This window comes from Falco rusticolus, chromosome 3 (genome assembly GCF_015220075.1).
Source record: "Falco rusticolus isolate bFalRus1 chromosome 3, bFalRus1.pri, whole genome shotgun sequence".
Lineage (NCBI taxonomy): Eukaryota > Metazoa > Chordata > Aves > Falconiformes > Falconidae > Falco > Falco rusticolus.
Window position 1 is genome coordinate 56,390,656 of NC_051189.1, and position 22,894 is coordinate 56,413,549.

Consider the following 22,894-nt stretch of genomic DNA (forward strand, 5'->3'; position numbering starts at 1 on the left):
GCTCTTGTCAGAAAATCTGGCACACCCTGAGCTTCTGCTCTTGGGGAAGGTGCCCCCTCCTTCGCCGGGCACACGGGATGGCAGAGCGACTGCAGTCGGAAGGGCCCTCTGGAGGGCACCTTCTCCAGCCGCCCCAGCTCAAGGAGGGTCACCAACAGCCGGCTGCCCGGGGCCGTGTCCAGGCGGCTTGGGAGGATCTCCAAGGCTGCCGACCGCAGACGCTCCCCGGGCACCCCGATCTGGGTGACTCGCAGGCACCTGTGCCCCGCCAGCAGCGAGGCCTGCGCTGCGCGACGCTCGCCCGCCTGGCGGCGGGGCCGGGCCCGCGGCGGTGCGGGGCCCATCCGCGCAGCTTCCCGCAGAGGAAGGCGCGGACAGCTCTGAGGCGCCTCCAGGGAGCCGGGGCAGGCGGGTGGCGGGCTGCGTGCCCCTCCGGCATGCCGCCCTGACGGGAACGGCCGCCTTCCCCGGCGGGACGCCGGCCCGGGGCTGCGCACACACCCTCGCTTGCGCGCAGCGCCCGCCGGAGCCGCCGTGGGGGCCGGCAGAGGCAGCGGGTTCGGGGGGCGCGTTCCACCCCCCGCAGGGCCCAGCGCCGCCGCCGGGCCGTCAGACCGGGGCCGTCAGACCGGGGCCGTCAGACCCGCCCCGCTGCCGCCGCTGCCGCCGGGCCGTCAAACGCGGCCCGCCGCCGCTTGGCGCGAGCCGCCCACTCGCTCCCGCCGCGGCGGCCCCTCCCGCCCGCTCGCCCCTCTCCTTCCCGGGTCTCGCGGGCACGGCGCGCGCGCGCCCCTGCCGACCGTTGGGCGGCGGGTGAACGGGGAGGGCGGGGAGGCGCGAGAGGAGCGGCGGCCGCGCGCCCCCGCCTCGCGCATACCGCTCGCCTCCCCCCCCAGCCCGCCTGCCCGGCCCGCAGCCGTTCCCTCCGCGCATGCGCCCTGCGCCGCCGCCCCGGCCGCCCCCCCCGGCTGTTCAAACAGGAAGGCGGACATGTTGGTGCCTCTCGCAGGTTTGCTCACACCCGCCGCGGCCGGACCTTACGTTCTCCCCTCCCCTTAAGCCACCTCCTACCCTCCTCCCTCTCACGCTGCAACCTCGGGTCGGTCCTGAAGTGGTCCGGGCTGCCGTCCCGTACGCGAGGCGGAGGAGCGGGAGGGAGCGGAGCCGGCGCTGGCAGCGGCGGGAGGCAGCGAGGAGCCGCAGGCGGCCGCGCAGCGAGGAGGAGGAGAGGAGAGGAAGAAAGATGCTGTTGCCGTCGCTCCGCCGCTGAAGTGACGCGTCCCCTGCCCGCGGGGGCACTCGCAGCGGGGGCCGGGGCGGCCTCTGCGTGCAGCTGGCGGCGCAGCGCTGCCCGCCCGGCCGGCGCAGCCCGGCGGAGGGGCAGCCTCTCCCCCCGGCCCGCCCTGGGCTCCCTCGCCCTGTGCCCGCCGAAGGACCGACCCCGCGGCGCTGAGACGCGGTGCTGAGAGGATTTTTCTACTTTTTTTCTCCCTTTTTTTGCCTTGGTGGTGTGTCTGCAGGCTTTTGTTTTGGTTTTGGTTGGTTGTTTTTTTTTTTCTCCCTCCCCCGTTGTTGCTTTTTCTACCGGTTTTCCGGAAATAAAGCTGCGCTGCGGACCCTGGCACCGACCCGCCGCCGCTCCTGCAGGGCGAGGAGGAGGAACCGCTACGCTGGCTCCCAGGGCGGCTTCCCCGGCTGGGAGAATGAGGTTGCTGAGACGCTGGGGCCCGAGCAGAGGAGGGAGGGAGAGGAAACCTGCTGCGGCAGAGCTGTGAGCAGCCCCGGACGGTGCGTGCCTGCGTGGAGGAGGGGGGAGAAGCAGCCCCGTCCCCCCTGCCGCGGACCCTCCTCCGGTGTGCTCGCCCCTCGGCGGGGCAGCCCGGGGACTTGCCTCGGAGACTTCTGTGATTGAAGGGATTTTGCGGGCAGCGCTCCTCAGCCTGTGACAGGCAGTGTGGTTTCTCTTTTGTGCTCGCTCGTTCCTGTTTTTTTACTTTTTGGTTGTTTTTAACCTTAACTTTGCTCTGGAATAAGGGAAACGTTTTATCTCCGGAAACATGTCGACGGGAGAAAGTTTTGAGTCCCGGTTTGAAAAAATCGACGTGACTTTAAAGGACCCCAAATCCGAAGTGAACGTGGACTGTTTGCTGGTGAGTAGGTAGCGCCGGTGGGCTCCTGGTCCCGTCTCCCCGAATTTCTTACCCTGTGGGACCAAATCTCGCACTCCTGGCTGAGTCACCGTTCTGCTTAAACTCCGCATTAGCGTTTTGTTTACTCAGCGTTGAGCTGAGGGTGCGTGAACCGTGCAAGGGAGAGCGGCTTTCATGCCAAGGAGGCGCCCGCCCGGTCCTGCCTTGGACTTGTCATGTCTCTTGCTTCATGCACCTTTCTTTTCTTCCCCGACTGTCGTAAGGGGCGGTGGACACTGTGCAGAGGCATTATTCGTGAGTGCCAGCCCTGTGGGTAAACAGAAGACTGTAAATGGCTTTGATACACCGATTCCCTCTTCGACAACTTTTTTTTTTTTTGTCTTTTTTTGAGTGTAGTCCTCTTGTGCAGTGGTTAAGCACTGCAGCACTGACTTCAGCCTGTTTAGCGTAGACGTTTACAAATGCTAACTAATGACGAGTAGAACACAGCTCTAAGATTAATATGCCCTTACAGGTGGGGAAGTAGTCATGGCAGGGGTTTAAATGCATTTTAAACTAGTTGGTGTGCTAGGCCTGGGAGAGAGGGCTGCTTGCTTATTGTTTTCCTACTTGATCATATCTCATGGTTCAATGGATCTCTCCGGTGCTGTCAGTGTTATAATTGCATCATAAGAAAAAAAGCCATAATGCTTCTTGACATAACCCCAACATCATTTGGTAGTTGCTTGACAAAACTGAATGGTATTTTAGTTCTGATTATAGAAAGTACCTCAACAAAGTGTATGCCAAATACAACCAATTTGTTTGGGATGTAGCCGAGTACTTAGATATGCCTAGAGATGCCCTTAAATAGTAGCAAATTGTTATTTGTGCTTTTGTGCTGAAGTAGAGAATTTCTTTTCTTTGTACCAAGTGAGAGAAGTTCTTTAGTGTGTTTTTTGTTTTGGCTTTCTGTTGTCAGAGAGGAGAACAAGTAAATTGAATTTGTTCCCAGTATGAACTCTGACATTTGGGTTTGGGGAGGGAGGTGTGGGGGTGGAGATAACTTAATAGTAATTTTTCATCTCCTGCTGCATGTCTGTTAGCGGAAAGTTCGCTGAAGCATAAGGCAGAGAGGTGAAAAGAATCCATTGAAATCTGAACAAGTTCATAATAATGTGTACTTTCTTTAGTTTATTACTGATTTGCAAGCTTCTGAGGTGTTGGCAGGTCAAACCTATATCCCAGGGTAAAAGCAGAGCCTCGTGGATGTTGCTGCACGAGGGAAAATAGCACTGCATCTTCTAATTAACTTGCTGCTTTTGATCCGGTTTAGGTATCTGTCATCTTAGAACCACAGCTAATGAGAAGAGCTCTGGTGCTTAGGGTATACTGTGTCAATTTTGATAACTCAAGACTACTGTCAAATGCAACATTTTTACACCCAGCTTCTACTGATAGATTTCAAGAGTATAGATGCAATTGAGAGTTCAGAGGTTTACCTTAACCGTGACTTGGTTTGCTAGTATGTGCTTCAGTGCTGGCCATACTATGAGGACCTTCCTGCAGTGATCATAAGGAGGTTGCAGGTATGAAACATGCAGTTGATAGTAGCTTTACCTGTGTTCCTTCACCTTCCAATCAGTTTAAGGATTTGACACTTTTCGGTTACCTTAATCGCGATTTGGAGCCAAGCCGTAGTCAGTTTGGGAATGAACTTGCTGGGATGCTTCCTGTCATGCTTGTGTAAAGTTTTAGAACTTGTGTTTACATCTCAGATCTTAAGAATGTCCTTTAAAGTGACAATTTTTTTAGAAGTCTTCTGAGGTTTTTGAGCAGACCTTTGTATATTCTTTTAAAGGCAGTTTCTGATGGTGTAGTCATCAGAACTATGTTGGTTTTGGTTTTTTTGGTTTTTTTTAGCTAGCCATAGTTACGGATACTGTTCTTTGAAACTAGAACCAATTAAAAAATAAAGTGCTGCTTCTGAAAAAATCAGCTGGGAGGTTAATTTCTTATGTTTGGTCACTATCAATCTCTCTGCTGGCTGGACTTTTACTTTGTTTCATGTCTCTCGACCTGAGTTGGTTCTTGGCCTCTTTTGGTCCTAATGCTTTCTAAAATGTCTAAATATTTCATACCAGTTTTTACTGTGATGATTCACGCCACAAACATAATTCTTGGCTCAAGGTACTATTTATGTATCAAATTCATTGTAATCTATGTGGACGTGCTTTTAAGGAAGAAATGTTTACATGTAAGTGATCTGTACCTAAAATATATTCTGAGATCGACATCCCATTCCCCTCCTGCAGCCTCCACTTAGAGGGAAACTTGTCAGTCTCTGTGCCTTGTACGCTTAAAAAGAAAATATGATGTTTTTCTGATGAGACTACATAAAAAAAGAAAGTATCCTTTTAAATCTAAACCCCTTTTTTCCTTTGAAGCTGTGAATTGATGTTACTTATAATTGCTTTCACTTTTCGTGAGCATAGGTGTTAGTTAACGATGTGTATCAGAGTGGTAATATATGAATAACTGATACACAGACACTTCAAATTCAGCAGCTGATATTCTATACATACAGGCTTAAAATGTTGAACTTCCCTTTATATTCAAGAAACATTTTTTTGGCTAGATGAAGAAGAGTTTCGGGAATGCTCTTGGTTTTTCTTAGGATGGTTTTATCCTCTTTTGCTTTATTTTCTGTCTATTCTGACTTTTCTTCCCCATCAATTTGTAGCACCTGTAGACTAAAAGGCGGGTGTGGAATAACCTTAAGTCAGTCTTGTAAGGGTTTTGGGTTTTATAAATGACGTAAACTGGATTCTGTATGCTAGAAAGATTCTAAATTTCTATGGGAAGTAGTATGAGAACACTTAAGAAAAGATGGGGGAGGTGCTGATAGAAAGGAAGGCATGTTACTGTTTCAGGAAGGTGTGGGAGAAACATGTTGACAGCAGAGCAGGCGGAAAAGACATGAGGACTATATAACTTCAGTTTACATGCTGCAGGAAGGAAATTCACGAAGCTGAGGTGCAGGAGAGAGATGTGTTTATTTTTCCTGTTTTATGTATTATAAACGGAGTAAGAAAACTGACCAAGTTGCAACTGACTAACTTTGCATGTTTCTTTGAGGCTTTCATGCACTTGATTTAGTACTAGATGGGGAAATCATAGGCTGCCTTTTTTGATGAGCCACGAGGAGGTCAAAGCCTAAGTTCTGTATAAACAGTGTACAGCAGCATAATGCAGTGCTTTCTCTCAAAATATCGGGTACTAGGAGTCCTATAGTCCTAAAAAGGTCTAATGACACTGTGAAGGCTATGTTAGATAGGTAGTCATACTCTAGGGTGTGCAATGATCAGATACTGGCGAGTGCCATATGGGTGCTAAGTGGAGCCAAAGGCAATGTAAGTAACTAGCTATTAACTCGAGCGTAGTGTCTCATTAATGATACTAAGCAGTGGAAAGTGGTATTGAACGAGCATACTTCTACAACAATTTCGGAATAAAACCAGGTTTCTTAGTCCTCTGTGTTTCTGACTAAATCCTTTGGGGTTATGGGCTTCCAGTTTTTGGAGCGTGGGGAGGGAGGGGTATGGAGGACATCTTGACCTGAGGCTGTCTATGCTTTTAATCCAAAAATAACTAGTAAATTTTAATTAAAATGTTTTCTTGGTGCTCTCTCTGCTCTGATAGTAACTCAGTCTTTTCATGCTTTATAAAGACACTTGAGTAACTCAGTTATTCAAGTACTTAGTCAATTACTTAATTGATTTGTAAAAAATCAGACTTTTGATGGTCTTAATCTTCAAAGACACCAAATGTCTCGCTTGTTCAGCAGTTGGACTTCAAATTAATTGACAACAGTAAACACTGCGTATGACAAACTTGTTTTATCTAGTCACAAGAGGTTTCATTTTCTGGTGCACAAAAAATACACAGGTATAGAGTGCAATTCATCTGTTTTTCGTAGGTCTATTTCATGTTCAGCTAGATGAATTCATGTTCATCTGTTTTGCCTTAGGAAAAGGTGAGTTGGTCTCATTGTCTTTGGGGTTCTGAATCTCAGTTGTCACTAGACCTATTTTTCTATTCTGTGTAACTTGTTAGAAAGCACTTTGGAAGGCCTTGTGGCTAGGGATTTGGTAAATAATTAATAATAATAAAAAAGTAACTTAAAGTGTCTTCAGAAGTTTTTATCTATCAAAATAACTGTCAAAAATCACCTTTGCTGAAACAACAGTAACTATGCTTTTAGAATCTGAGTGATGCATGCTAGAGAAACTTGGTATCTGAGAAGCTTACTTGTTAATGAAGCTCACGCATAGAAAAAGCAGAGTTTGAACATTAGCAGACTGTCAGCTTCAGAATGATCTAAGTTGTGTGGAGGTAGTTCAAAGCAGGGGAAACATCATGACTGACTAAATCTCCTTTGACATGTTTCTACCATTCTTTAGATCCAAGCACAAGGTCCTGCCTGCACTTGGATTGGGGCAATCATCACTATCAGTACAGGCTGACTGGGCATTGAATGGATTGAGAGCAGCCCTGGGGAGAAGGACTCGGGGATACTTGGAGAGAATATCTGAATGTCTTTCACTTTTGATAGAGATGTTTTTACCGGTACCTGTAGTGACAGGACAAGGGGCAACAGTTTTAAAATGAAAGAGATTTAAAGGGAAAGATTTAGATGGGGCATAAGGAGAGAGTCTTTTGCTATGAGGGTATTGAGGCACTGGAGGAGGCTGCCCAGGGAGGTTGTGGATACCCCATCCCCGGTAGTGTTTAAGGTCAGGTTGGGCAGGGCTTTTGGCAACCTGATCTAGTGAAAGATGTTTTTAGCCATGGGGTTTGGAACTAGATGATCTTTTAAAGGTCCATTCCAACCCACGTGATTCTGTGATTTTGTAGATAGATCTAAAATAAGACTTCTGGCTGACCTGGAAATATAATTCTGTGTCTTCAAGTTACCATATCCAAGCTTTATATGCAAAAATGTAATTGCAAGTTAATATTATAATCTCATCGCTAAGGATTATGAAACACACAGGATGTGAAATTAATGATAAAATATATAATTTGGTATGTTAATCAAAGGTAAAACGCAACTGTGAGTTGCCTTTGGAAATGCAGTAGCTAGGTGGATTCTGATTACAAATTGCAGCTCTTGGAAGATCTTTTTAAGTATTATGTAAGCCTCTAGAAAGTTAACAGTAGAGAAGGTGGGACTGTCAAAATGTTAGCATTTCATTCACAGTATAGGGTAGGTTTTATACAGGAATAACAGTAAATTTAGCCAGTTCTTCTGCTCATAAAAATAGAGGCTGTAGGAACGTAATTACTTATTTTCTTAGAAAAGGTTTTAATCAAGAATGATGATAGGAGGTTAATGTTAAGACCCATTTCAACAAGAGGAATAAAAAAACCCAACTAAAACCATGTAGTAGACTATAAATGCTCATGTCAAGTAAAAATACTTGTAAACAATGTCCTTTTGCCTGGCAGCTGTAGAGTGTGATAGTTTTTTGTTGGTGATGGGAAGGAAGAGGGAAACACCTGGAATTTGTTTGTTGGACAAATTGAAAATCAACCTGTTGGTCTGTATAACTTTGAGGACAATGACAGCTTCAGGAGCCACTCATTGAGAACTTAATAAATGCTTAGAAGCACTGTGAGCAGGTAATATTGGTAGTCTCACAGTTGCTGTTAGCAGAAATCCCTAGGACATACTAGAAATAAAAAGCTTTTCAGCTCTCTTACCATGGAATACTGAGATGTTTGTCTCAATACAGGATGTTTATCTTGAATTTGAGAGTTCCCAAACCATGTAATTAAAAACTTCTAGTTTTCTGTGGATGTTGCTTGATGCTGTTTATCAAACTTCTTTGTCGTCAAGAAATGGCAGTTCCAAATGGAGATACTGAGAATCTGAACTTCCTCCTTGGAGAGCAAAATTAGAGAATGGTTAAAAAACTATTTTCTTTGCCATAATTTGTCCAGTCATTCAAGCAGCTATAAACCCAAAAGGATGACGAGACAATACTGCTAAAACTGTGAGCACTATGTAGACAACACCCAGTTACAGCTCGTACAAAACAAACGCAAGTAACACAGTCTTTTAGCTTTCTCAGTAGTCTGCTGAAATACTTGAATTAACAGTGGTTGAATGAGAGCTGAAATTCGATCTTTGTGAAGGAGAAAAGTGTTTTGGAGCTGTTCTTGTCCAGTGTTTTGATCTGCTGAGGTGATTGGATTTCTCGTAGTGTCATCTCTAGTCGGCAGACTATGGAGGTCTCTGTATCCTACTCAACATCAGCAGAGTGTAGCGTGTTGTGGGTTAGCTGCCCATGTTGCTAGGGGAGAACCAGCGCAGGATTGGTACCAGCTTCTGACTGGAGCACAGGTCAAAGTCTGTTCTGATGCTTACAGTCTTGTAAAGGATTGGCTTTAACTGGAAGAATGCCACTCCCTGTCAATATTTATACAATACAAACTGTCATGAGGACAGCTCGTAATATCCCTTTATTAATAGGTCCTAATTTAAATCCAGCTGCTTATTTCTTTATTTCAGCTTCCCCACTTTCTTGTATGTGTTCATTTTTCTGTTTCTTTTATAGAGTTGAGAAATACATGAAGGTTTGCTTGGGTTTTTTTTCAGTTGCATGGTCCGAGGTGATGCAAAGACCTGATGCTTGGAAACCTCTGTAGAAAACTACACAAACTGAGGCTTTATTTTGGATTGTAGGTTGGAATATCTAAATATGTTTCTAGCTTGTGGGTGTCTGGGCTCCATAACTTATAATTGTTCTGGAAACAAAAATGGAATACCTTCTCTTTTTTTTTTTTTTTTTTCCTCCTAAAGATCTTCAAGAGCCATAATGTTCACTTAAAAATATATATATATAACTAAGAACTACTTGAATTCTAATAGTTATGTGAATAGTGAGTCTATCTTTTTTTTCTCTTACAAGCTGTATAGTATTCAGATATGTTAAATTCTAAGGTATGAATCTATTCAGAGCAAAACTGATACATCCTGTGTATTAGTGTATTAGTGTATAAGTGTATTAGTGTTAGGTATCTGCGTATAAAATGCATTAATACAAGATGGCTGTTCTCCAGTGTAGTCTACTGACTACCATGTAAATACTGTTTCTATGGAGGCTGGCCTTCTTTTTTAGCAAATAAATAATGGCCAAAAAAAGCTCTGATTACACAAAATTATGTCATCTGGAATGCACTTCCCAAACAAGAAGAGGCCAGAAGCTTCTCCTTGCATCTGAAGTTTTCAGCTAGGAAATTTTTCCCTGTTTTGTGGTTGGGGAAGTTATAATTTTCGGAAGATGGCTAGTAGGACTTGTTTTATAGCAGTAATGGTTATTTCATATGGGAAAATGTGAAGGAAGGATGGTCAGGGCATTCATCTCATCCTGGTCACTGATAGATGATACTTACGCTTACTATTCCAAGAAGATGAAGATCTTGAGGTCCTTTATTTTATGTCTGTATTTTGGTTAGAAGCTTCTAAAGAAAACTTAAGTTTGCTGCTTTTCTATAAATCAGTTACTCTAGAAGATGATTTGGAAGTCTGCCTCTTTAATACTATGTGCACAGTGAAAGCAGTGTTTTGTTGAGTACAAGTAACCTTCGTTTCACAGAATAATTGAGGCTGGAGGGGACCTCTGGAGGTCATCTTCTCTAACCCCACCCCCACTCTTGCAGGGCCACCTAGAGCAGGTTGCCCAGCTTTGGAGTATCTCAGAGGTGGTAAACTCAACAACTTCTCTGGGCAACCTGTAATCTTCCACTTCTTAGCAGTACGTTTACTTGGTAGATGCTTCCTGGCAGAGAATAAAGTTCTCTGAAACTAAACAGAAAAGTCATTAGTACTCATTTTGCATTTATTTGCACAGTCCTTTAAGTGTTGTGGCCTCTTAAATTGGTCAGTAAACCTCTTTATAGCCCAAATCATTCTCTGAAAGGCATCTGCCACAGAAGACCTGAGGAACTTTCTACATTGAGGCACTTGTAGATTTTGAGATTTTAAGCATAAGGGTTTGTATCTGAGGGCATAGTGGCTGTGAATTGATAAGCTCATTAAGTTTAATTTGTGACTGCAGTTGAAATAGATTTAGATGTAGAATTTTTCTGCTGGAGGAAAAAAAAGAATTAATGCCTTGCCGTGATGTCCAATTTACACTCTAGGAGTGTCACTTCATTTTTTCATGATTCTGAACCTTGGTAGCATTGTTTTCTATGTTTGGTGCGTACATCATTCTCCTCACAGGCAGTGAGGGAGGCTAGGTAGGACTTGCTTACTGGCATGGGAATGTGGAAGACTTTTTGATACTGATGGGTCAGGAACCTGTCCTTGGGAGATGGGTGAAGATGAAGGAGAGACTGTGGTGGAAACTGAAGTGCAAGGTGTCAGCACAACAAGCACCATTTTCCTTGAGTATGGGTGACAGCTCAGCATGTTGATTTCACCATTGAGATCTAGGAGCACCTTTGACTGCAAGTCTGGAGTGGCTCTATGTTAAGGTACTTAAGCGGGGAGGAAGTCTCTCTAGCCAGGAGGTGGTGGAGTAGGAGTGGATGGGGAAGATGCTGCAGAGAGGAGCAAGACTGAAGTGAGTATGCACTGGTTATACTTGCCCTATGCCTTTTCACAGATGGTAGGTTGTGTAGAACAATACAAACAGGAGGTGAAGCTGTAGTTGAAACCAGAGGTAATACTGGTGCCTCACAACTCTGTCTTGATATTATGCACTGCTGTCAGTGTTAGAGGTGAAATCAATAGAATTTCCTCACAAGCCCTTGGTTATAAAATCTTATTATACCAGTGTAGTAGTATAGTAATTTCTTCTTAAAAAGTAGCTTTGATTGTAGACACACAAGGAATCCTGTCAGTATTAAGCTGAGAGAATTTATTCTCTCCTTGCGAAGAGGAAGGATTCTTCTGCCACTTCAGTCTACCTAGCAGTTTGTTTATTGCTCTAATACAGAGGTCCTCAAACTTTTTAAACAGGGGCCGGCGCGCGGATGCAGTGGCAGGCAGTCATCTGCGGCTGCTTGGTTTCCCCCCCCCAACCCCCGACGGGGGGTCTGTAATACCGGGGGCTGGATTGAGGACCCTGGGGGGCCGTATCTGGCCCGCGGGCCGTAGTTTGAGGACCCCCGCTCTAATACATCATCTGTGAGCTGCTGTCCTTCTCCTCAAACTCCAGTTACTACCAAGTTCATTGGCAATTAAACAATTGCCGGCATGCCAATGATACAGTTTGTGGTGGTCTTGGGACCACTCAAACCTGCTATTACATGCTATATATACTCTTTTGTAGAAATAGAAGGCCAAAAATGGTGCTAGCCATATGATAGACTTATTAGGACTTGAAGCTTTTGCTCTGCTAGTACTGGCAGCAATCGTAGTGGCTTTTGTAACAGGGGCTATTGTTGCCAACACTAGCAGAGCAAAGATGGTGATTGAAATAACAAAATGGCCATTAAGGCCCACAGAGTATAAGCTGAACTATTTCTGTCATTGTGTGTTTTGCTGGGTTGTTTTTTGGGTTGTAGAGTGTGTTTTGGTTTTGTTTTTTCCATACACTGAATTTCAAATTGGGGATGCCATTAAAGAAGCTAGGCTCTTTCTGTAGAGAATAATTAGTATGCTTCCTGGAAGACCTTTTGTTTTCTGTCTTTTACTAACATGCTTATGGCTATTTTCAGCCTTTCTCATGCTCCACAAACTGTTTTGTGTGTATGGTTTTTGGACGTAGCATGACCTTAAAGTTTGGAGATGCTTTTGCCTTGTAAAATCTGATGGTTGCAGAAGTCTTCAGAACTAGTCACATTGTGGTTCTGAAAAAAGCTGAGAAGACTCTTGTTAGGAAGACCATATTGAGGAGAATTCTGGGTTATTAATCTAAAAAATAGTTGTAACACAAATAAGGTCTTGTATCAAGTAACTTGTACGCTCAGATTCAATGTTCATTGATTCCACTCGGCAGATTAGATTGAAGTAAGGAAAGGGCCAAAGTCTCTCTTGCTTTTAATTCTTGATGAGTGTAAGGTCAGAGGAGTCTTTGAAGTTTTCTCCTGTTGTTCCTTTTCTGTCCTAAAATGCCTTCAGGCTTTCATAACGAAGCTTTTGTCCTTCTTAATGCGATGTATGCATAACACTGTTTTCATCAGTAGTTTGGACTTGAAACGTAATCAAAGATGCCATTTAGAGGAAAAACTGGAGTGTTGCGATGCTGGTGCTGCTGGAGCTGCTTTGGGTTTGTGACTGCAACCATAAATGACTCCTGTTTAATGTCATGCTTTCTGTACAATTGATTTTGGCTAGCATTAGGGAAGAGTTGGGATGGCGCTATTGTTCATATAAAGAGTTGTTTCTATCTTAGTTCTTGGTAAGTTCGTGGAGAAAAAGGGTCTGAGAACCACGAATTCTAGGGGAAAGAAAAAAGGAATTTTTTTAATATACCCTTTTCATTGCAGTTTGGCAATCTCATAGACATGGTCAGGAAAAAATGAAAAGATTGATTAAAATCATGTATTTGCAGGTTGGTAAGTTTCTTTCCAAATTTCTGATGATGTTGGAGTAAAAACTTTATTTTTCAACTTAAGATTCAACCAGAATATAGGCAACTGAAGATTTTCCTTCAAATCAGACTGTCTGGTGAGAGATTGACTAGCTGTACCAACGCAGGACATCTTTTTGTTTTCCAGCAAACTTGGAATCAACATAACCTTTTTCATAACAATGGAAAAAGACACAATTTTTTTTTTTAAAGTAACTTGTACTTTTGAGCTAAAGCTCATACTTAGGATTAGGCAATCTCCTGTGGATCTTGCTTGCCTTGGAATTGCATCATGATAAACAAATAGCTTTCAGATACAATGAAATGCATCTTATCCATTGTAGAGCTATGGAAATGAGCTGGTTTATTAGTTAAGCCTCGTTTCCTCATCTAGAGGAAAGTGGAATTGGTGTTAACCAGAAGAGCTCATGCTGAAGTTGGGCAAGATACCTGTGTCCTCAGCTCTGTGAAACACAATAATCATTTAACAGACATTCCCGTTCTGTATTAAGTTATCAAGATCTCATGATGTTCACTGCTCAGATCAGTTAACTTCTGTTTCACTTCTGCAATAGAAGTGAAACAAGTAATCAAGTTCTGATAGGAAGAGGAAGAGCAAATAACTGGGCAGATGACAGAAGAAACAATTTTGTCAGTGATGCCTATCCTGTTTATTCATATGCTGTCAAGTTAATTTTAAACTTGTGCAGTGTATATTTGCGTATCATCATTCTTAAGTTTCAAAAAAGTAACTGTTTGTCCATTTGACTTTGAAACTGTGGAAAGTCAATCATCCATTTAAATACTTAATCTTGAGTACCAATTAAATCTTTCCTGAAAAGGCAGAGAAGTAGAAATCAAAGTTGGTGTGCCGTATTATTCTCTTTTCCTCCTCCTACTTAGTAAATGAAATATCAACAAGTCAGATGCATCAGTGCAGTATCAGACTGTGATATTGTCCTGCTGAATATTCTTAACTGCAGAACATGACAGATGTTGCTTACAGGATGGTGGCAGCATACAAGAAAAATGCTCTTTGTGTAGAGGGAAGTTCTGTCAGTCTGTAAGATATAAATACAAATTTTGCAAAATAGGCAGAAAATTACAATTAAAGATGATTTGAGGGTTGAAATTTTGGTTTGGCCTATGGTGACTTAAGTCAGGGCTTCCTGATTTCTTCAGTTTTTTTGTGAGGCTGTTCTGAATTTCTAGTTCCTGCATGTAAAATAAATACTTTTCCCCCCTCCCTGATTTGGGAGCTTGATGGTAGGGGGGCAAGCTACTGTTTGTACCCCCCCCCCTTTTTTTTTTTTTAAAGAGGTAGGGAAGTTTCACTGGTAGTACCATGGTGTATTTGAGAAACAGACATCGGGCTTCAAGCACACATGGCAAATATCCATGACCAAAACCCAACTGCACAAGAAGAGTTTTTCAAATAAGTTGAAAGGAGTGTGGGAGTGTGTTTATAACATATCAATGAAGATGCGATGTTAAACTGTGCTAATTTAATGTAAGCTATTGCTTTCAGATTCTTAAGTATTTTAAGTTAGATTTTTCATTAGATGCAGATGTTCCCACAGATAAGGGAAATTAATTTGACTAAACATAGACTTATGACTGCAAGATACTGTTTTTAAATTAGTTTCTCTGTGTATTAGTATTTATTAGTACATGAGCCTAAAAGTTACTTTGCTTTGATATAATAAATAGATTTTATAATGCCTTAACTTCTTTAGTAGCATGGAAATTTTATTCATAACATTCATCAGTCTCTAACTTTGCATAGACTGTGTGGTAGGAATTTACTGTATAGGGGGAAAATGGAGGCAAATTAAGAAGAGCTTATTGAAATTTGATGCTTTTTGTGGAAAGTTTGATGGTGCCTGATTGAGCTCAGTTGTGTGTGTATATGAAGCTGTTAAAAAGATTATGCATTTTAAATTGCAGTTAAACTTAGAAGCTACAGTGGATAATGCTCAGTAGTATTACAGGAGGCTGTTCTGTTTGTCATAACTTCTGGTAGTTTAATCACTGGAGGAAAGATCACTAAAATGATCCATTGACCTTAATAGTCTGAGGGTTATAATAAAGTTAATTAGTTCTCTGAAATAACAGGAAGGAGAGTTAGCCTTACATATTGAGTAGGTAGTGTTTTCCTACCTTAATGAATTCACTCTCAACTATTGCTTGCCTTTTACTTTACTTCTGAAGGTGTGCTTCACAAGTTTCCAGGAAAGCCTTTCTGTGGTAAGCTTCATTAATCACTTAAGATCATAATTAAATAAGTTGGCTAAGTAGAAAAGATTTTTTCAGTAAATTCATGGTACTTTATGTATATATGTATATATAAACACATACACATATATATGATGAAAAATATGAATTCCTGACCTGCATTTTTCTTTAAAATAAAAAAAAACCATGCAAATTCAGTTGAAGCGCTCTAAGCTTCAGAAAAACTGATGAGCATTTTTTTCAATACTGTGAACTTACCATTTTCTACTCTGGATTTTATTAGAAAGAGATACAATGGGAATATTTCTATATCCTGTGTGGTAACACCAAAGTGGCAGTAGGAATTATCTGTGTAAAGTTTGCTAATATGTTATTGAATTACAGTGAGACATCACATAAACTGTTTAAAAAATACATCAAAAGTTCTCTTGGTGGTCAATGGTTTTTACTGGCAGCCTGTCACAAGTGGGGTCTTCCAGCGATGGATACTGGGCCTCATGCTGTTCAACATCTTCATAAATGATCTGGATGAGTGGATTGGAAGCAGCCTCACCCAAGTTTGCCAGCGACACTAAACTGGGTGGTGAGGTGGACACTTTAGAAGGGAGAGCCAGCTTACAGAGAGACCTGGACAGGCTGGAAGAGTGGGCAAGTAAGAATAGTATGAAGTTTAACGAAGACAAGCGCAGAGTCTTGCACTTGGGACAATATAGCCAAAGAGGCTGTACAGGCTTGGGTCTGTGTGGTTGCGCAGCAGCCTTGGTGACCTGGGGGTCCTGGTGGACAGCAAGCTGAATGTTGAGTCAGCAAAGCACTGCTGCAGCAACAAGGGCAAATCAGATCCTGGGCTGCATCTGCAGGCGTGTTACTAGCAGAGATGGAGATGTGATCATTCTGCTCAGTGCTGGTCAGGCTGCAGCTGGAATGCTGTGTCCAGTTCTGGTTCCCACAATTCAAGCAAGACTCAGATAGACTGGAAAGTATCTAAAGGAGGGTTGCAAAGATGGTCAAAGGGCTACAGTATCTGCCTTGTAAGGGAAGACTGAAGGAGTCTCCCTGGAGAAGAGAAGGCTCAGAGGGACCCCATCAGTATTCCAGTACTTAAAGGGCAGCTACAAAAAGGATGGAGGTTATATTTTCGCAGGGACCCACATGGAGAAGACAAGGGCCAATGAGTACAAGCTGCACTGGGAGAGGTTTCTTTTCTATGTAAGAAAGAAACTTTTTACAGTGAGAACAATAAATTGCTTTAACAACCTGTGCAGGCATGTGGTAAATTCCATGTCATTGGAGGTTTTTCAAGATATGACCTAACAGGGTGCTAGATAATCTCATCTAGGCTCCCTTTCCCATGAAAGGTTGGATTAGATAAGCTTTGGATGTCCCTTTCAATCTGGGCTGTTCTATGGTTTTGCAATTCTCAAGGTTTTTGAGAAGATACCTGTACGTTTCACTGGTTGATTTTTTCCCTATGACTTTTTCTAGCTTTGGTTTCAAAGCATCAGTCAAGTTCTTGAATCAGTACAACAATAGGTTTACAGCAGTACTAGTTAAGTGTTAGTAATTACATATACTATACCTACAAATTGCTTTCTCAGCCATAGCTATCAAGGTCCCATTTTATGAGATGACGCTACAGGATATGATATCTATGCTGAGCAGCACAATGTTCATGTCCTTTGTGTTGTAACCTCAAATCTGGTCAGAATAAGAACCACCACCCCCCCCCCAGATTTAAGGAGGAAAAAAAAAATCTTTAAGTCTAGTGGTGTGAAGAAATGGAAGAAACTCAACTATAGAATGCATACACAATGAATGTAGTTTCTAAATGGACAAAAAGATAAACTGCTATTAGTTTTTCATTCTAAATGGCAACTATTAATTGCAACTGTATCTGGATTTAAAAAAGAAAATAGGAAATGCTGCTCTTATGGAGTTAAGTTTTTCTCTTTGTGATACTCGATACGTTTCAAGTGAAGATGAGCTCTGAGAGGAGGAAAAAAAAAGTTCCCAAGATTAAACCAGCAAATTCAAATTGCCTATTTAACTTAGGAAAAGTTCTCTACTAAACTAAGTCAAATTTGCAAAATTATTAGGAGCTAGTAGGAGTTCTTACACACTCAGCAAGTTTTGTCTCATGATGGCTTCAGGTGAGACGTTGCTCAATTAGTATATAACTTTCCATATTAAGAATTAGCGTTGAATAACATTTTCAGTAAATGGGATGTAGTTCTTTTTCATGAGTATGGCAGTAAAACAGATAATTGGGATTATGAAAGATTGTTACCATGTACAGTCAGCCCTAGCCAAGCAGTCTTGTTCAACTTATCAATGACCTGGGTGAAGGGGCAGAGCCCTCAGCAAGGCTGGCAGTGACACAGCCCTGGCAGGAGTGGCTGGTACCCCAGCGGCTGCGCTGCCGTTCAGCGAGGCCTGGGCAGGCTGGAGAGCTGGGCGGGGGGGACCGAATGCAGTTCAGCAAAGGGGGTGCCATGGGGGCCTGGGGGGCATTGGGAGGAACGTGGCCGGCAGGTGGAGGGAGGTGATCCTGCCCCTCTGCTCTGCCCTGCTGAGGCCGCACCTGGAGCGCTGTGTCCAGTGCTGGGCTCCCCAGTTCAGGAGAGACAGGGAACTGCTGGGGAGCGCCCAGCGGAGGGCTGCCAAGGGGATGATGAGGGGACTGGAGCTTCTCCCTTGTGAGGAAAGGCTGGGAGAGCTGGGCCTGTTCAGCATGGAGAAGGGAAGACCGAGAGGGGATCTTATCAATGCACACAAATATCCCATGTGTGAGTGTCAAGAGGACGGGGCCAGGCTCTTTTCAGTGGTGCCCAGCGACAGAACAAGGGGCAACGGGCACAAACTGCAGCACAGGCAGCTCCATCTGAATATGAAGAAGAACTTCTTTGCCTGAAAGGTGACAGAGCACTGGCACAGGCCACTCAGAGAGGTTGTGGAGTTGTCTTCTCTGGGGATATTAAAAATCCTCCTGAACATGGTTGTGTGTAACCTGCACTAGGAGAACCTACTTTAGCAGGGGGTTGGACTAGATGATCTCCAGGGATCTCTTCCAACCCTGACTATTCCATGATTCTGCGAACAGTTAAGTTTTACTGCATGAAGTTATGCAGTTTATTTGAGCATAAGATCATTACTTTAAGTATGCATATCAATATGCTTTAAAAAGATAACTGAAGTAGTAGGTTGAATCTAGTGTCTTTCAGATGAGGCCCTGAGAATAATAATAATAAAAAAAATAATTAAAAAATGCCTAGACTATGCTTTAATTTCAAGTGTATTTTTTTTCTTAACAGATTATTATTCTGTAATAAAACTCAGAAGTACCAGAGATCTGTTTTAGAATTTCACTTATTATCGGACAGGTGTTAGGGTGATCTATAACAACAATCCCCAGGTCAGTGTCTATCAAGAGTGAGCCCAGAGTCTTGCTGCAACAACATCTTGTCTCTGTTTTGTAAATCAGTTTCTAATACAGCTACTGCCCTTGTTCAACATGCAATAGCTGTATTACTTATATGCCTTTTGAAATTTACCTTCCTTTTATGTTTTGGGTTCTTTGGGCTGAGGGGCAGCTACTGTGATTGATAGCAGGAGGGGTATTAGATGAAATAAAAATGCATCAGAAAAACTCAGTGGAAGGAGCAAAGCAAATTCCAGCTAGTGCTTTTGGCCTTTTCTTGGTTGCAGTTATGTAAGGCTGTTGGCATCCTCCCTCCATTCACTTTTCAAGAAAGTAGCTGCTCCAACATCTGCTGTGCCAAATGGGCACATTCAAGCACTGTTACTGTTATGTGGTGAGGAAAAGAGGTTAAATCAAGGTGTCTTTTAGTCATCCTTCTACCGTCAGCTTTCTGTTTGTATTTCAACTACTTCAGAATAGTGTGTTGGTTGCTGACTCTTGACAGAACTGAAGATGTAAGCCACATTTATCTTTTAAGACACTTAGAGGTATGCCTTTCTCTTTTTACAGAAAGCAGCAAATTTATTCCAAGAATGGGATAAGAAATGTAAGCACTAATATCTTACTATTGGCCTTGCCATTCTCAAGATCTTACTGCTGGCTCTGGTGTATTTATTGATGGTTTTGGCATTTTGGTAATTAAAAATCAAAATATGTTTTAGACATGCTTACAATATTGAACAGTGTTGGAACGAGCATGAGTCAGGTTGTAGGATCTTCTGAAGATTTTCAGTTGTTAAAGATTTATCTTCTATGTAGAAACTATATGTGAGAATTTAGAACTACTCTGTTTAGTTCTTTTTCTGAATTTTCTTGCTCTGGTCTTTTGGACAGCCATGAACTTTTGTACTGGTTTTCAGAAGGGGTAACTTGTCAATTCATAGATGGGTTTGGTTTGACTTGATGTTAATAATCTTCTGCTGTGTTCTTATTTCCTTAGAGCAATATCTTTTTTTATTTGCTCCAATTCATACAATGTGGTATCTTGACTGAAGCAAATAAGGGTTTTTTTGAGTGTGTTTTACATGATAATATTAGATGAAATGCTGAGTTGCTTGTCTTCTGTAAAGACTGTCTTAAGCGTATGGTTTTGCATGGTGAGGTGCTTGTAATTTTTCAAGTGCAAGAGAGTGTAGAGTGTGTGTGTTGCAGTTTTTGGTCTTCCTTATTTCTTCTGCCACACAAGCAATTTTTAAAACATCAATCAAAATGAAAGTGATAGGTCAGGGTTTTTTTCGATTATTTTTAGTTTGGTTGTTCGGCATGTGTAAATGTATCTATACAGAATGTATACACACGTACACAGTTCCTGCTGTTAGAATTTTCCTAATGCCACGTGGTTGTTGTTTTCCTTTTCTAAATCAAATTGCTTATCTGTAATTCAGTCTAGTTAACTTTAATAACAGCATTTACTTCAATGCCAGTGTGTTTTGTTTGAATACTACAAAAGATGGAACTGTTTTCTTAATTTCCTCTTAAGTCTCTGGGACTAGGTAAGTATGTTCAGTTATAAAATGACCATGGTCGGTAACAGGCATCTGTTTCCAAAATGACTGTTTACATGCATGTATTTATGTAGTTCTTCAAAAATTGGCTCTGTGGTCCAGCAGGGACTTCTGGAAAGTGATGTGCAGCATGTCTGAGAAAAATATAACTCTGAATTCTTGAGGTGATACTACTGCTCTTTAATTATGTTCTGCAATAACACTTGTTGGTATTTTGTAGTATTTAGAAATGGGGAACCTGCTTTACTAGGGGTTTTATAAACAGAGTTTATATGAATGGGAAGTAGCAGATGCTACCTGACCTGACTGGACATGGATATCACTAGTCCCTTAGTACATGTAGATTTCCAAGAAAGTAGTGCTTTTTTTTTTTTTTTTTAAATGGAATGCTGGAAAAATGTTTTCATAAAACAAATGCTGGGGAAAAATTGTATGGAAGTTGGATGAAAGTCAAACATAGCCTTTCATTAGCTTTTGTTTAATTTTTTGGAAAACTTACTTTCATCAGAAATGACAGCTACTCAATAGTCTGTGGGATGGAGGAACAGAAAATGTAATGTTAGTATACTCTGCTTTGTTTTGTGGCAGGTTTTTATGACGTGACAAAAATACTGCTTGCCCTTGTTTCCTGTAGAGATTAAGTTAATTGGTCCAAGCTCAGCCTTGCTCCCTTGTAAGGACAGGCAGGAGAGGTTTTGACAGGATTCCATGGTAGTGGCAATGTTCCAGACAGCCCTGGCTCTCTTTCCTCTTGGGCTAAGATTTGTTTTCTCCCCTCTTCTACATCCAAAATAAAATCATGCCTTTGGAGGACATTCATCAGTCTACTGCATCCTGTTTCGGGGGAGGGCTGCTTTTCCCAAGTTCTGAAGTGTTATGTAGAAGAATAATACTAGGGAAGAGTTGATGTATTCTTCCATACCATTGTAGCTGGAAAAGTTGCTGAAAAGTTGGTTTTCAGCTATTTCTTAGCATTTTAGTATTTTTCATTCATGTGATAGCAGTATATAAACTTGGTGAAAATACCCAGTGTTCTAAACGTTGAATACCACTGTTTTACAAAGTTCTGCTGTTGGTGTCTCATGCTTGAGCAACTGTATTGGAAAGGTTGGGGCATAGTTTGTTTCTTGGTATATGAAGTCAGTGGCTTTAGTTTTCCTCAATCTTGATTCTCAAGGCTTGAAAGGAACATACGAAAACTCAACTGAATGTCCCTAAACAAATTGGCAAACCTAATAAATCACATGGTATCTGGGTCCTTTCAAAATCAAATGTGTTTGATCCTACTAATGAATTTATAGTACTTCCTCTCTTCCTCTAGTCCTGAAATACTGTACTTGAAAATCCCAGGTAATCTGACTTGTATTGTTGCAATGTTACATCTGATAAAATCCTGTCTGATTGTCATGTAGGAAACTTGCAATTGGAAAAAGCAACCCTGAATTTCCATGGATAGCTTTGGTTCTGTTCTGTCATTTCAGTACTTGAACATGGAACCATGTTTTCATGTAGGTTTTTGATTTTGTGGTTATACCTCCCTTTTTTTACATGCAGTCCAAAACATTTCAGATTTTAGTCATGACTGTACTGTGGTGTCAGAAGGTTACTATTAGTGGCTTGAAAATATGCTTAAACATCCAATATTAATTAAAAATTGTTTTACTGAGGGCATTATTTGTACATGTTATCATTTTTTCTTCAGGTAGATTTGAAAGAGAGCATGTTTTTTTATCCACGTTTTTTATTTTGATTGCTTGAAGGTAGTGAATAAAAGCATGTTGTTGTAGGTCAGTTTATAGATTTAATGCACTGGATTCTGGAATCTGGAAGCAATTTGTTAGCAGAAGTGCTTTGTTCTGTATTAGCAGTGCAAATCCCTGAAAAATGTGAAAAACTTGCTGTTTTGTTCCTGTTAGTAACAAAATCCTTTCAATCCTGAAGAATCTTAGTACTTGGCGGTAGAAGTAACTTGTCTATATTTAAGATAATTCTCATGGAATTTTTATTACTTTTTTTTTTTAAAGCATTACTTTAAAGTCATTCTTGTGACTATATTCATCATGGAAAAAAGAATAAATACATAAAAGCATTGGTTTTATGTATACATAAATCATCTGTTTTATTGAAAGTGAAGGGGTTTTTTTGATCAATACATGAAAAAGAAGTCCATGGGCTTTGCTAGGGTTTGCTTTATGAAACTGCATAATGATGCACAAATTCTTAAGTAGTGTTCCATTCTTGTTTAGTTGCATATTTCAAATTTCTGTTTGACATGTGATTGCTTGTGATGGAATGTTTATTACAGAAATGTCCCTAGATCTCTGACAGGAGATTGCGCAATCGGAGAAGCTTCTCACAGTTGATAACTCTGCTTGAGTTGAGTTGTGCTCAACTTCCCCCTTTTTTTTTCTCTTTTTTTTTTCTTTTTTTTTCCCTGCAGGCTGTGGGTTGCATGTGACAGTAAAGAAAGACATATAGCTTTACAGATTACTATTTCAGTTTCTATAGAGTGTTTTTAGTATAATTCTTTCATAATCTTTTTTGGAGTTCTGTCATGGCTATTCATCTCTAACTGAAAAAGTGTTTTGACTTGTTCTAGAGTTTTAGGGAAGAATTTCCCTTTTGGTGGGGGATAGGGGAGATTTTGTGCAGTGTTTCCAGGCTGCTGGAAAAATTAAGATGTTCTCACTCTTTCTTGGAAAGCTATTAAATTAATTGTCTGCCCTCTGTTTAAAAAATTAAGTACTTTTTTTGCCTTTCAGTTTGTCTAGCCTCTGTCTCCAGTCACTGTGTTCTTTTTTGTGGACTAGATGGTATTACTAGTAGTAGAGGGGTTTTTTTTCCTTTGATACAGCTTTTTGGAGAGTCTTTTCTAAAGCATAGTTATTGAACTAATATAATCTGAAGAGACTGAGTTGTCAAGGCTAAAGATAAAACAATCAAAAGGCAAGTTCTATA

At 41.7% G+C, this 22,894-nt stretch overlaps 1 protein-coding gene across 1 annotated transcript in view; it reads left to right on the top strand.

Moving 5' to 3' along the window:
- Positions 1-2,057: 2,057 nt before the first annotated feature.
- ROCK1 (Rho associated coiled-coil containing protein kinase 1) overlaps positions 2,058-22,894 on the top strand; it is a 91,880-nt gene continuing 71,043 nt past the window's right edge. Inside the window, exon 1 of the mRNA XM_037378639.1 lies at positions 2,058-2,150. Within this exon, the coding sequence (XP_037234536.1) occupies positions 2,058-2,150 (93 nt within the window). The remainder of the gene's footprint in view (positions 2,151-22,894) is intronic.